Raw genomic sequence first — 13,220 nt, 5'->3', positions numbered from 1 at the left:
AGGCAAATTAAAAGGAACATTAAATAAATCCAAGGTTCAATTACATACACAGTAATAACACCTTTTCATCTTTCAGATAGACTGGGTGCTAATCTGATTATAGTAATACAAGCAGTCAGTAATGAACATAATGAGGAATAGGGAAAAATCTAGGAAAAACATTAGTCATTGCTATATATGATAGTTTTGGCTGGTTAGGAGCACAAACCCAAGAAAACATAAATTTTTCTAAGTTTCATATTTGTACTATTTTTTCCATTGATGTTATTCATATATCAATATTTATATCTAAGGCACATTTATAATATGCTTATTAACATTCTTATATCTAAGAATCTATTATGATTTTTATTTTTCAGATGGTGTCTGAAATTTACTTTAAACACAAGCAAATCTCAATGCAAAAACTAAGCCATTGAATTAGGCAGTTTTAGAATAATTGTGTTGAAACTAGTATGTTTTTGAAACATTGGAAACTAATATTCTTAAGCAGAAAATACGTATATACAAATACATATATACAAATATATGTCTTCATTTTTATGTGTAAAATATCCTTTGTGATAATGGAGTAGTATTAATAATATATGTTCCATTGAAAATAACAGATTAATCAGAAGTCCTGCTTCTGGATGGTTAAATCTTAAGCTTTTCTGAAACAAAAGTTTTGCACAGAAACTTATTGAAAATGGTTGAGCCATTAGGTGTTTAAAAAAATTATGATTTGTTGTAGCAATGCAACTGGTAATTTTAAAACTACGCACCATAATTATTTTAGATAGTTGTATGCAGATAGAATATAGATGAAAGAATTCTTGTCTAACTGTGGAAAATAAATTATATGATAACATCCCTTAGACTTAAATCTATTCAATTTTTTGGCTTGTAATGACATTAAAAGTACTGTGTTTTTAAAATTTTACTATTTTATGGTAATCCATTCCATTTGGATTTTTGCCTTTTTTAAAATTTCAAAGTCTAAATGGATCTTCTGGAATATTTAACTGGCTTTGTTTATCTTCTGAGGATAAAGGTTCTTTAGAGGACTATGCCGCCCAATTGCTCTGTTGCCCTTTTAATTTCCTTTCATTTTTTTCAGAACTTCTCTACTGCCCTTGGGTAACACAGTAATCAAATTAGGATAAAACCAAATAGCTCTCATATAAGGAAAAAGTAAAGTGCTTCTTTCACATGCCCGATAAATTGTTCTATTGGTTTCCCTGAATGTGTAAAATTATTTGATCTAAGGATGTTACCATTTTTTGATAGCCTTTTGTGACTGTTGCCATTATAAAACTTCAAACTCTGATAGAAACACTGGAATTCTCATATATATATTCCTGCCTTAAACTCTATGGGAAAGAAATGAGTAGCACTCAAAATATTTCAGCACTGTGTTTTTATATCCCAATATATCGTATACTTTTATTTTTGTAACAGGAAATAGTTAAGCATTTTTTGTAAGTCTCCTTGCAATTGTAATTCAATTCCCCATCAATTCACCTTTAACCCCCACTGTAGATAGTTCCTATAAAGGTCATGTTTTCACAACACACGTAAAAATTTTTGTAACCAATTAAGAAAACGTATAAGTTCAAAACTAATTGTACCTTTAAAAAATAACTTCAACATTAGAGGACATTTAAATATCAGGAAATTTAAAGCAGCTGTAATAAAGCAAATGCAATGTTAAACTATTACTTATAACATGTTCACTATGAAAGACAGAAAATATTTGCAAACAAAATATGTCTGTGAAAAGAATGGTACTATTATTGATGACTAGTTAAAATTTTAACTTGTCAGGGTAATAATCCTTTTTTAACGTAAGCAGATGACTAGCGATGTGGTGAGTTTCTTATTTGAAGAGTACGTGTGAGGAAATCGTCAGGCGGTGAGGAAGGGGGTGGGGGAAGATCTCGGTCATGCATGGGAGGATCCGGGTGGTTCTGAAACCAGGATTTCTGCCAAGCCTTTCGGCACACCTCACTTTCCACCGTAGAAAGTGGCAACTGCTTAAGAGCTGGCTCTTTATGATCTTATTGTGCAATGACTACGCGGCTGTAGAGGTGAGAAGGATCATATATTTCGATAGAATGGCTTGGTTCTGGCTGTGAGTAAAACAGTTGCCTTACAGGAAAACTATACCCAGGTTTTAATGCTTCCTCCTTACGTGAAATCACCAGAGCCTAAGCTTTGTAATAGCAGAGAGTAAGTCTGTTTTGTTTACTGCGGTAGCTGTGGTGCCTCAGAGCAGGGCCCGGAACAGAGGAGGTGCCCCATAAACATTTGCTGAATGAAGAAACGTAGACTTGATTGCACCAGACTGGAGGTGTGGAGAGTTTCACTTCATTTGGGAGCCCCTGGAATTGGCCACACCCAGCACAAGGAAGTCCAGGGGTCTGCCTCTGGCTTTTGACCCACAGGGGTTATTCCCCAGTTCCCTGGTGCTAGTGCTTTACTTTGCTGACATTCTTATCTACTGCCATGAGATGATGACAGATAAATCATACCCATTTGTGTAATTCTTTGCAGTTCGTAAGGTACAAACTGCCTGAGGGTGCATGTGGGCCTTTTTCTACCAATGTCCCCAAGTTTATCGTTGTCATTTCTGCCTGCTGCAGAAGGACGTTAAGCCCCTCCCCCAAACCTCACTTGGTTATTTCTCATCATCGTCAGAAACTGTATTATGTGAAACCTGGAACTATCTTCTTATGTTCTTCTGCTCTGGAAGCCCATCCCCAGGTCACAGATGGGCCCAGACTTGTCTACATCGTAGAGTAGGTTCTGGCTGGAATCACCATCGTGTTACTACACACCAACTCCCTGGGAACTTGTCAGCCTTCAGATGGTTATTCTGGCCCGACTGCTAACAATATCATATTTTTTATGTTTAGATATATTCAAATGTAGTTATTAGGTCATAGATATAAAAAAATAGAATTTAAATAATTATCTTCCTCCCTTCCTTCCCCTGCCTTCCTATCTTCCCCCCGTTATGGGAAGGAGAGAAGGAAAAAAAAAAAAAGGAGATTCCTGGTTAGAATCATAGAAGGAGGGATTAGGAAGAATTATAGAACTTTTTCACTAACTTGAAAATTCAAACGTTAGAAAAGGTAATCAGAACAAGTTACCCTTTGTTTTACCTCCAACAAATAGCAGAAATAAATTCCGAATTCTGATCATGCTTTGGATCTCAGTGATAACGTTATTTCCTCAGAAAGGCGTTTACAGATCCTCCAAAACAAGGTCATCATTTTAGCTTTTAGCTTTCATTTTACCTTTATAGGACTCATCTGCCCCAGTAAAATTAAATATTTAATTGACTCATATAAGGTTCAGTGCTAATCTGTTCTTAAGGGCAAATTTTTTTTTGTCTTATACACAACTCTAGCATCAGCCCTGAGTATAGCGCCTCACTTCTGGTAGACTGTTAGTAAACATTTATTGCATAGAGGGAAGAATGATCGAACAAACTGATAGGGGTGGTATCTGGCCTTCACAGGTTATAGGAGTGAGTGGGAATAGCGGTGATCTCTGGCATACCACATCAGAAGAAGGGGTCTATGTTCTGAGAGCTATGGGCTACATCAAGGTGTGATTCTGTATCATGGTAGAATGTCCCCTGATCCATTATGCATTTTTTTACCATCATATCAACCTGAAATGAGGCTTAAATCAATGTTTAAGTCTTTTATAGTTTCCTTGGATCAATAGTGGCAGCAGGGAAAAGGACGTCTTTCAGTTGGAAAGAGCCTCTATTAATGTGATTCTTTGCTTAATGTTTCTAAAAGACAATTTCAACAAGTTCTGCACCAATTGCTTGCTTGCGAGTGATTCGTAGAAAGAAGGCTCGCACCTTATCCTTCGTGATAACACCAAATAGCTCTCTAATACCCAGACTCTCACAGTTCTTGAAGAGCATAGTCCAGACTTTACAGCTGCACAATTTGAAGATCCTTTAAATAACTGCGTATGGTTTAAATATTATTTCTGGCATATTTGATGATTCACATCCCTGCTCTGAATCACCAATAGCTTCATTTGGCACAACTGTGGATTTTAAAAGCAGAACCCTCAAGAATCCGTAGGAACTATGAATTCCATCTAAGGGAATTTTAAATTCTCTGTTCTTTTTGTGGTGGAGATCAAATCTTTTTGAACTGAGTAAATACACATTCTAGAAAACAAGATTGAGCCTAATCCATGTCTAGGCTCTGGACGATTTAAATATGAGTAGATACGATTTCTGTTCTCAAGGTTATTACGTTCTGTACATTTCAACCTGAAATGTAGAAGTACCTTCTGCCATATTTCCTGTTATGCTCTTTGGTAGCTCTTTGTTGTCCTGCTACAACTCCTGATATTTAAGAAGCCATGAAACACTTGGCGCACTTGGCAGGAGACCTAAAATAATATTATGGACACTTAGAGTAAAACCTCAAGAACCAATTTGTCTAAGGTTTCCTAAAAGGTCAGAAAGAAATCTAGAAGGAGAATAAAGACATCTTTATTTGCATATCATCATTACAATTCATTGTACATGAAAGCATTTTTCATATTTCTTCCAATTTATCATGCTTCAGACACACATATGCACACTTTTTATTTTGCACATGTATAAGGACGATGCAGTGTCTTTGGATAGGGTCATAGAAAAGACATGAAACTACAATCGATCCATTTGGTTTCTTGTTTATTCTTAGTCTAATGAATGTTTTCACACTTACTCTAATTTCATCATCATTCTTTTCTATTTGAGGAAAGGAGTCACAGAGATTATAATTTAACTTTGATCCCACTTAGGCAAAACTATGTTTTCTTTCATGCCTCTCTTCTCCTCTGATGGGCACACAGAAAATGAGGGTTGTTCAAAGAACATACCATTGTCCTGGTAAAGTTATGGCACAACGAGAGTTTTCCAGAGTCACCAAAAGGAAGATGTTGCCGCAAGCACAGTAATACTGGGAACAGTAGCTCCGGAGTTATAGCTACCTCCTGTTTTGTTGTGTTGGATCAAGAGAGGGCATGATGTTGATTGTGTTTGTAAAAGAAGTTGCCTTTGCTTCTTCTGGGACTGTTCCAAGAGCAGGGAGAGAATGAAAGCACTAAAAGGAAGTGACAGTGACGACTACAGCCTCAGCTGGCACAACTTCAAAACATTTCAGAGGATAGTGTTCCAAAGAGAGATTGCAGTGTGGCTCTAGTAAGTGCTGTACAAATAGATTTAGTGCTCTTCTAAAGGAGGCACAATAAGTCAGAGGAATAGAAAATGAATAAAAACAACAAAACCAACAGCAAAAACCTCTTGTCAATAAGCTATTGCATGACACAACTAAACTACAGAATTATAAGCCAACAAAATCCTCCGAATGCGAAAAACTATCTCTAGAAGGCATCAGGGAGGCTGACGGATGGCTATTCAGCCTCCACTGGACACGTATCTCATGACTGGGGACTCCCAGTTTGATTCTTCAACTGTGTTTAATTGTTAAATAATTTTTCTTTTCATTGAAGAAAACATCCCTTTCTGCATTTTTTTTTTTTATATCACAGGCACTGTCAAGTTTTATTAAAGAAAAAATTTGCACAATTTACTTTTCACCAGTCTGCTCTGGCATGCTTCTAATGATATCAGAGTCACCTGGATCAATGATAGCCAGCGTGCATACTCCGCAGTATTTTCCACATGCTGTGCCCAGTTCAATATTATTGCCACTGTAGTGATGGACACCAGTTTTGGCTAACATGGCATAGTACTCTATTTCAGATTTCCTCAAAGCTGGGCAGTTGTTGGCGAGGATAACCAATTTCGCTTTGCCTTGTCTGATCATCTTCAGAGTCTGCTTGTACCCCAGCACATTCTTTACACTTTTCATAACGAGTTGGAGCCTTGAGTTGATCGACTCCAACGACTTTTTCGTCTTCTTTGTGGCCACCATCTTCCTGCCTTAGGTGCGGGACGGCCCCCAACCAAAACCAGCCGCCAAGATGGCCGGGGAGCGAGAAAGCTTTCTGCATTTTTTTATAGTTCCTAATTTTGTTCGTCGGGCCTACCATAACTCGCCTTTAACATTTTAAAAACAGCTGTCATCTCTGAGTCTTCTACTTATCAAGATAAATATTCTCAGACCCACGGTATCGCTATCTCTCTGAAAAGGTGGCTTCCAGAAAGCGAACAGATGTGGTTTTACAGTGTATGATAATCTCTCCTGAGTGGGGGTACTATGCCTTTATTATGTTAGTCGAAGTTTTCATGACTTAAATCTATTTTACTATTTTTGGATATAGTCGAGCTTAAAGCCGAATAATTTTCATAGTTTTCTTTCATGTCATCTATATATGAAACAAAAGTATAGCACAATAGGCTTGTAAATGGATGTTTTCAAACTAAATTCAGGCCATTCCACTTATCTCTGTTAAATTTCATTTTTCTCATTCCATTGAAGAAATTTTGAAACAATAAATCCACCATTTATTGAATCCCTTGTACATGCTAGATACTGTGCTTTAAGAATCACAAAATTTAACGCCAGGCTTACAAGCAAAGAGGTACAATAAAACATGTGACAAGTAGCACACGTGTATTCTGGTTGCCCAGTGAAAGGAGTCTCTGGATTTCTAAAAACAAGTTAATAACGATTCTTGAATTGAGTCCTACAGTAACAGTAGCAGTTTTTCAGGAGGACGAGAACGTGAGACTACTATACACAGATGCTCAACTAGTACAAGCGTACAGCAATAGGAAAGAGAAACAGCAGATAAAATAAACACTGAGAAGTATTCACTGGAGTTAGCAATTGCCTTGGTAACCTTAACAGTAGTTTCATTGGAGTGATGGCTGCAATAATCAGATTTCAACATTCAGACGAACGTTGATGGAAGTAAGGAAAATAGACAGTTCTTTGAAAAAGTTTGGTGATGGAATAGTTTGCACATGGGAGTGAAGGTCGGGATTTAAGATCGGAGAAACCTGAGTTTGCCTGTAAGCGGATGAAAGGGCATCAGTGGGGAAGGTGGAACCTATATTGTCAGAAGATACACCTGATGGAGCAAGTATCCGTTAGTTTTTTTCTACTTAATGAGCCACCCCGAAACTCTGTGGCTTAAAGGAACACACGTTTATTATTTCTCGCAAACGTTTAGGTTGGCCGGGCAGTTCTTTTGGTCTCAGCTTGCTGAGATGATCTCTGGGGTCAGCCGGTGGCTTTCCTGGGTTGAGTGGCGTAGGAAGGCCTGCCGGGGCTGGCGGTTGGCCCACTATCAGCCGAAGCGATGACCAGGCCATGTGTCTTTCATTGTTCCACAAGGCTGGCTGGGATTCTTCACGTGGACATGGCGCCAGGGTTCCCAAGAGCAGTAGGAAGGCAGACTTCAGTGCACAAGCTCTTTACACAACTCTGTTTCATCACATTTCCTGTTATCTCATTGGCCGGGCCGTGTCACATGGCCAAGCCCAGCATCACTACGAAAGGGTGTGGATATTGGGAAGCATGGATCACTGGAGATGGTTGCTGCCTCCATTCGTCATAGCAGAGGTGAAATGCAGGTCTTATGAGAAGGGAGCGGGGTTGATCAGAGACATGACAAAAATGATTGCTACTAAATATTGAAAGTCCTTCTTAAGATTTCAAAACTCAGAGTTGTAGTGGCATCCATCTGAAAGTCGTTTTCATTTTTTTTCCAGCTGGGCTCAATAACTTGATTATGGAAACGCAGAGGTATAAGGTCGAAGAGATCCTAGGTCGGGATTTTACAAGATAGGTGAGCACTGTTGATGCCGGACGCTATGTGATCTGGGGATGGTGTGAAACAGAACCAGGAGGGGGAGGCCACACGTTGAATGTAAAGTTAAGAGTGTTTTGGTCCTGATAAGTTCAAAGTGCAAGTGTGGGACACAGGAAATTGGAGAGAGAAGTTTGTGGTCCGAGTGGGCTGTGGAAGCTCGCGCTCCCAAGACGCAGCCCTGCCGGACCGGCCGCAGAGTGCACGGTTCTGAAATGAGGTGCCGGCCAGGGTCATCAGGGAGGAACGTGATGGAACAGAAGGGTTTATGGTTTATGTAACGTCCATGCGGATATTGGGTTTTCTAAGGACTAGGCTAATGGCGAGAGTTGAAATTAAAAGGAAGACGAAGAACCACTGGTCACAAAATATATCTCCCTTTTCTAGGAAATGTTTTTCAGACTCTCCTCCTCTTACTGGAGAAGATGGAGGCAAAATGGGCCTTGGGTAAGTCTTTTGTCCCTCTGTTTTCTGTAAATATTAAATGCCTTTCACAGACAGTTGCCATCTCATTTCCTTCTGAGAGGTTTCCCTTGTATCAGAGCTTTAAAGATCCCATTGAGGACTGGAGTTCCCTCTAAGCCTCCGTGCATTCAGGTCTGAGACCCGTCACACTCTTCCAGCAGATGGAAGTTCCTCCCCTCCCCATTTATCTTTGCTTCAGTGCTTACTTTCAGCTTTTACATATGCCCTTTTGAAATCCGAGCTCATCTGAGAACTCTCTGGTAGCTTGACTGATTTCTCTAAATGTCTTTCCATTTTCTTCCACACTTGGGCCATTCTTGGGGCCACATTCCCTTCTAGGATCTTTGTTCCTGGGCTGCAAACTACTTTTTATAACAAACTTATTTTCAAGTCTGGGTTGACCTTTATAAGCTTTCCACTAAAAAAGTAAACGGTGGTTCATCATCGTGCTTTTTATGCTGATGCGCACTGAGAAGCTGGGAAGATTTCCTTCTCCTGTAGACCCCACCGATCTACACCTGGCACTCTAATACGCATGTGTTGTAGATTACACCCGATGAAAGCTCCTGCGCTGTCAGCCCAGCCCATGCTCTGCCATGTCAACCTGTTGGCAAATTATAGCTGTTTCTGCCGCCAAATTAGTCAGCTGCAATGGAAACATCCATCTGAGATGTGTGCTTTCTGCTTTAAGAATCAAAATCAGGGAGGCGACATGGTTGTTACATATGTGCATTTAAGTTTTAGACAGAAGAGTCACTGCAAGGAGACACAGGGAGAGGAAAAGGATGGGAGAGAGATTTTCCACTTTATTAAAATGTAAGAACTGTTATGTTTTAAAACAAAAACAAATCGAAGCGACTACTGGAGTCTTCTTAAAGGGAAAAATCATATCTTCTTTAAATGTAAAAAGGTGATTTCTCTCTTCAAATAGTGATAGTTTGTCTTGATAGATTCCCATTGATTTTTGACACAGATTTAATTCAATTAGACATTTTTATAGCTATTTACTTATGAGAACTGTGTAAGGGACCACTGTGCTTGGTAAATAAGACATTACTTATAAAGCCTAAGTAGCATGTTAGAGTCAGATACTGTAGAGAACCTTTCTCTGCTTTTTTTATTTTCTAGCTCTGTGTTTGGTGCTGTGTTAAATATTATTATTCTTTTCTTGCATTTCTCCATGAATATCTATTTGAGTTTTGAGTCCGAACATGCCCAGATTTTTAATGAAAAGAAAAATATTTTGGAGGAGTAGTCAACTGTTTACCGCTTCAGTAAATCCAGGCAAATCACACTAATGCTTTTTAACACTATGGGTTTAAAAATGGGAATAGAGGAGTGAATTTGAGCGATGGAAAGAGATTTCTAAACACTCTCTTGCTGAAAAAATTTGTTAATTTAAGCCCTATTTACTTCATAAAATCAATGAACAATCTAATATCTATTTTTTAAAAGGCAGAATCATGACTCATAAGATGAACACACATCAAAAATTTTATTTCACTCATTAATTAATGAGAGAGGCAGTGAAATATGCAGCAAGATCAAAAGAGAAATCACAGTTCACAAATTTATTAGATTAAGAATGCTGAAATGGATTCCAAACAGACGCAAAACTGGCAAAACTGGTCAATATCCACAAGGTAATAACCAATTGCATTCCACAGACACAATTTACCTTTCTATGGGCAAAAATTATTTGTATTACTATCAGATTTCTACAAGTTTTCTACAAGTTGACTTCTGTCTTTACAGTTGTAAAACAGCCTACTCAAAGACTGAAGTTGTATAAAATTGTGCACACTCCTAAAATTGTGCATACAAAGGTGTATAACCCTGAAGTATGAGATTCTATTATTCCATTGAAAGGATGTCCTGTAGGCTCTTCTGTTTATTTGAAAATTTTCCGTGGCGTTGTTTCCTATCCTAGATACAGGGAAAAACAAATATTAATAATTAATTTTGAAGACTGAAGAAGTCAAGCAATCACAGTGATGCTGGTTGGTCGGAGGTTGCATGAACATTCAGTTATCCCTTGTTCAATTCTTTACTTTTTATTACTCCATCATATATATGTATATTTCCCTGGTTCTACCTCTACCTCTGTCAACAACAAATTAAACACAATAATCTATGATCTGAAGCCAGGCACTAATAGTGAGATCAAATGAAATGACCAAGAAAAAAAGTCTCTGCAGATAAATCAGGGGGAAAAAAAAAAAAAAAGAAAAAGCAAATAGAAAGATAATTTGAAAGGATATGCATGCATATATTCTTTTATTCAGTAAACATTTATGAATTGAGCACCATGCTATATGCTGTGATCAAAGATAAAAGACAAGCCTTGACCTTCAGGATTTCTTAGACTTGTAAAGGAGTAAAATAAATTAACCAATAGTAACAAAAAAATATAGAACTATCTGAAACTTTCTTGTGATTATGAAGATAGTTACTTTGTTATTATGCATATTAGTATATCCAATGTCAAATAGTTTAGAATTTTGTTTTTATTGCTTTATCTTATATTGAAAGGTTTAGGGCAACACCATAATTTTAATTAATACATTAATGAGTAACAAAGGCAAAAATAATTATGTGAATGGCATGTATGATTGAAAATTTTTAAATAATGTTTAACTTGTGAAAGGTATTAAATTAATTTCTATAATTATTAAGTAGCATAGATATTCTTATTAGAATAGAAAACCTGGGATTATTCTGATCTTGGAAATGAAGGATGAGGATGGAGTTTTATTCATTGCTCATCTCTGGTACCTTAGAATCTGGCACATAGTATTTATATCCCTATTTAATCAACTATGGATCAGACACAGTTGTTTGTCTGCCTTCTTCCTTATCCAAGCATTTGACTTTGCTCAGGCATCAGGGCACAGTAAATTCAGAAAAGGTGTGCCCAGCCCCATGAGGTGGATGATGGGTGGTCTAAACTATTGCGATAATCCCATTCCTTTCTTGTGGTGGGTGGTCCAATGGTGACCAAGCTGTTGCTTTTTGGATGAGGAGATGCAAGAGAAAATACGCAGAAGGCTTCTGGGAAAAATTTTTTAGCCTGATTAAAAGACATGAGAGCAGACTTCTTTCTTTCCTCGTTGAACACTTTGTGCAAGTTCGTGTTGTCGAAGCTGTGGAAGCCATATTGTGATCACAAGGAGACAGCCCCTAGAATGTCAGAGAAAGTGACCCAGCGCTCTCCCACTGTTGAGTTTCTTCTTATTAGGGATAATAACCTCTATTATTTAAACCATTTTTAAAATTTTGTGGCTGAAATAATGTAATCTAAATTTGATATAATTTTGGATTTAATTATGATTTAAAACAATTCTCATGGAAATCTTTTTCTTATTTGATAGTACATGGCATTAAGATTCTAAAGTGGATTCTAAGCCTCTGGTTTCTGGGGTCAATAAACTAAACTGTCTTGTTAGTAAACTGGGAAGAATAATATTTTACAGTGAAGTTTCATAAACATAATATGAATATATTGTTCAAATAAAAAGAACATAGAGCTTATGGATAATGATGCCACATTTGTTACCTAGAGTACCATATTTGTTCCTTCTTTTTCCTGAGGTAAAATGGATGATTCAACATTTCGTCACCAGTGTTTACTGACTTTCTTTGCACAGGGCTCTGTAGTGAGCACTGACGATACGCAGGGGTAGAGATATTCGTGTTCATATATCCACTCATTTAATCCTTACAATGACGCCATGTGGCAGTTACTAATGTATTACACAAAAGAGAAAGTTGAGGTTCAGAGAATGTTAAGGAACGTGCCCAGGACTAAACAGCTGAAAAGAGCCGAGTCAGAATTCAAGCTTGGGTAGTCAGGCGCCATGTTTGTGCTTTTATCCAGCACGGTACTTTGCCTTTCACGAGAGTTTGACTGTCCGGGGATATTTTACTGCTTTCCCAACCCCCATGTTGTCTGTCATCCATCAATATCACCCTCGTTGACATTATTCTTGCCAAATCCACTCAAGTTGTTTTTTTTAAGTTGCCCTTCTCCTTTATACAACATGGATTAAACTCTTCCCGTCCCACCTTCTCTAATGATATATTTTCCTGGACCTTTTCCCATTTCATACAATGTTGTGCACTTTTTCCCTTTAACTTTAATGTAAAAGTTATCCGTAATGGATGCATCAGCTTTCTGAACTGGGTGGAAGGTTGAAGACTAAGGGGGGTTGTTTTCTGCTTCTGTGTAATCAGACTGCTCAGTCTGGTGTCCTCTTCCGCCGTCTTGACCAGGTCCGCTGAGCACTGCCGAGGAAGCTCAGCCTCCACGAAGGCCACCCCAGCCCACGACTACAGTGGGCAGTGGGAGAAGTGGAGGTGGCCCTTTGGTTGCCTTTGGCTCTGGCTGGTTGAGGCTCAGCTGTCCCAGGCTGGGCCGGATGTGCTGACGGCTTAGGAAATTGATACACTAGCACACCTGTAATCCATTCGCAGCCCACATCCATTGGAAAGCTCTGCCACAGACAATGAAAGACTCTCAAAGTTTACAAAGTGGATTTGAGAGAGATTAACCTGACAGCAGCACCTACGTGGGCAGAGTGGGGAAGGGAGATAAAATAAGTGATTACAAAAGTCCAGGTGTGAAGTAATACCTACCTGGAATGACATGGTATAGTAAAAAAAAATGATATCCTAGTGTTGAACCCGGGTGGTTGGGACAATGCCGGTCCCACTCAGAGAGCAAGGAAGAGAGAATCCGGAGGGAGAATGGTTTCTGTGAAGAAAGATGAGAAGCGGGGCTGCACGTGTTAAGTTCAAGGTGATGGAGGGCAGCCACGTGGAGATGGAAGGTAGAGACGTGAGAATGCAGTTCGGCCAGGGGCTCAGGATTGGAGGTACCAGCTTGAGAGTCATATGAGAGGCGATAGTTGAAGTAATCAGAATAGACGACGTTTCTGAATAAGAATATGTAACAGGAACAAAAGGTAGCA

General features: G+C 38.5%; 1 protein-coding gene across 1 annotated transcript; it reads right to left on the bottom strand.

Moving 5' to 3' along the window:
* Window positions 1-5,573: 5,573 nt before the first annotated feature.
* On the bottom strand, window positions 5,574-6,012 carry LOC105818973 (60S ribosomal protein L30-like). The gene has a single exon (XM_012655128.1). The coding sequence runs from the start codon at window positions 5,940-5,942 to the stop codon at window positions 5,595-5,597; it is 348 nt and encodes a 115-aa protein (XP_012510582.1). The 5' UTR covers window positions 5,943-6,012; the 3' UTR covers window positions 5,574-5,594.
* Window positions 6,013-13,220: the final 7,208 nt, after the last annotated feature.

The sequence above is a fragment of the Propithecus coquereli genome, unplaced genomic scaffold, assembly GCF_000956105.1.
Source record: "Propithecus coquereli isolate 6110/MARCELLA unplaced genomic scaffold, Pcoq_1.0 Scaffold46, whole genome shotgun sequence".
In the NCBI taxonomy this organism is placed as follows: Eukaryota; Metazoa; Chordata; class Mammalia; order Primates; family Indriidae; genus Propithecus; species Propithecus coquereli.
The sequence above is the reverse complement of the archived record's forward strand: the minus strand, read 5'-3'. Positions and strand labels throughout refer to the sequence as shown.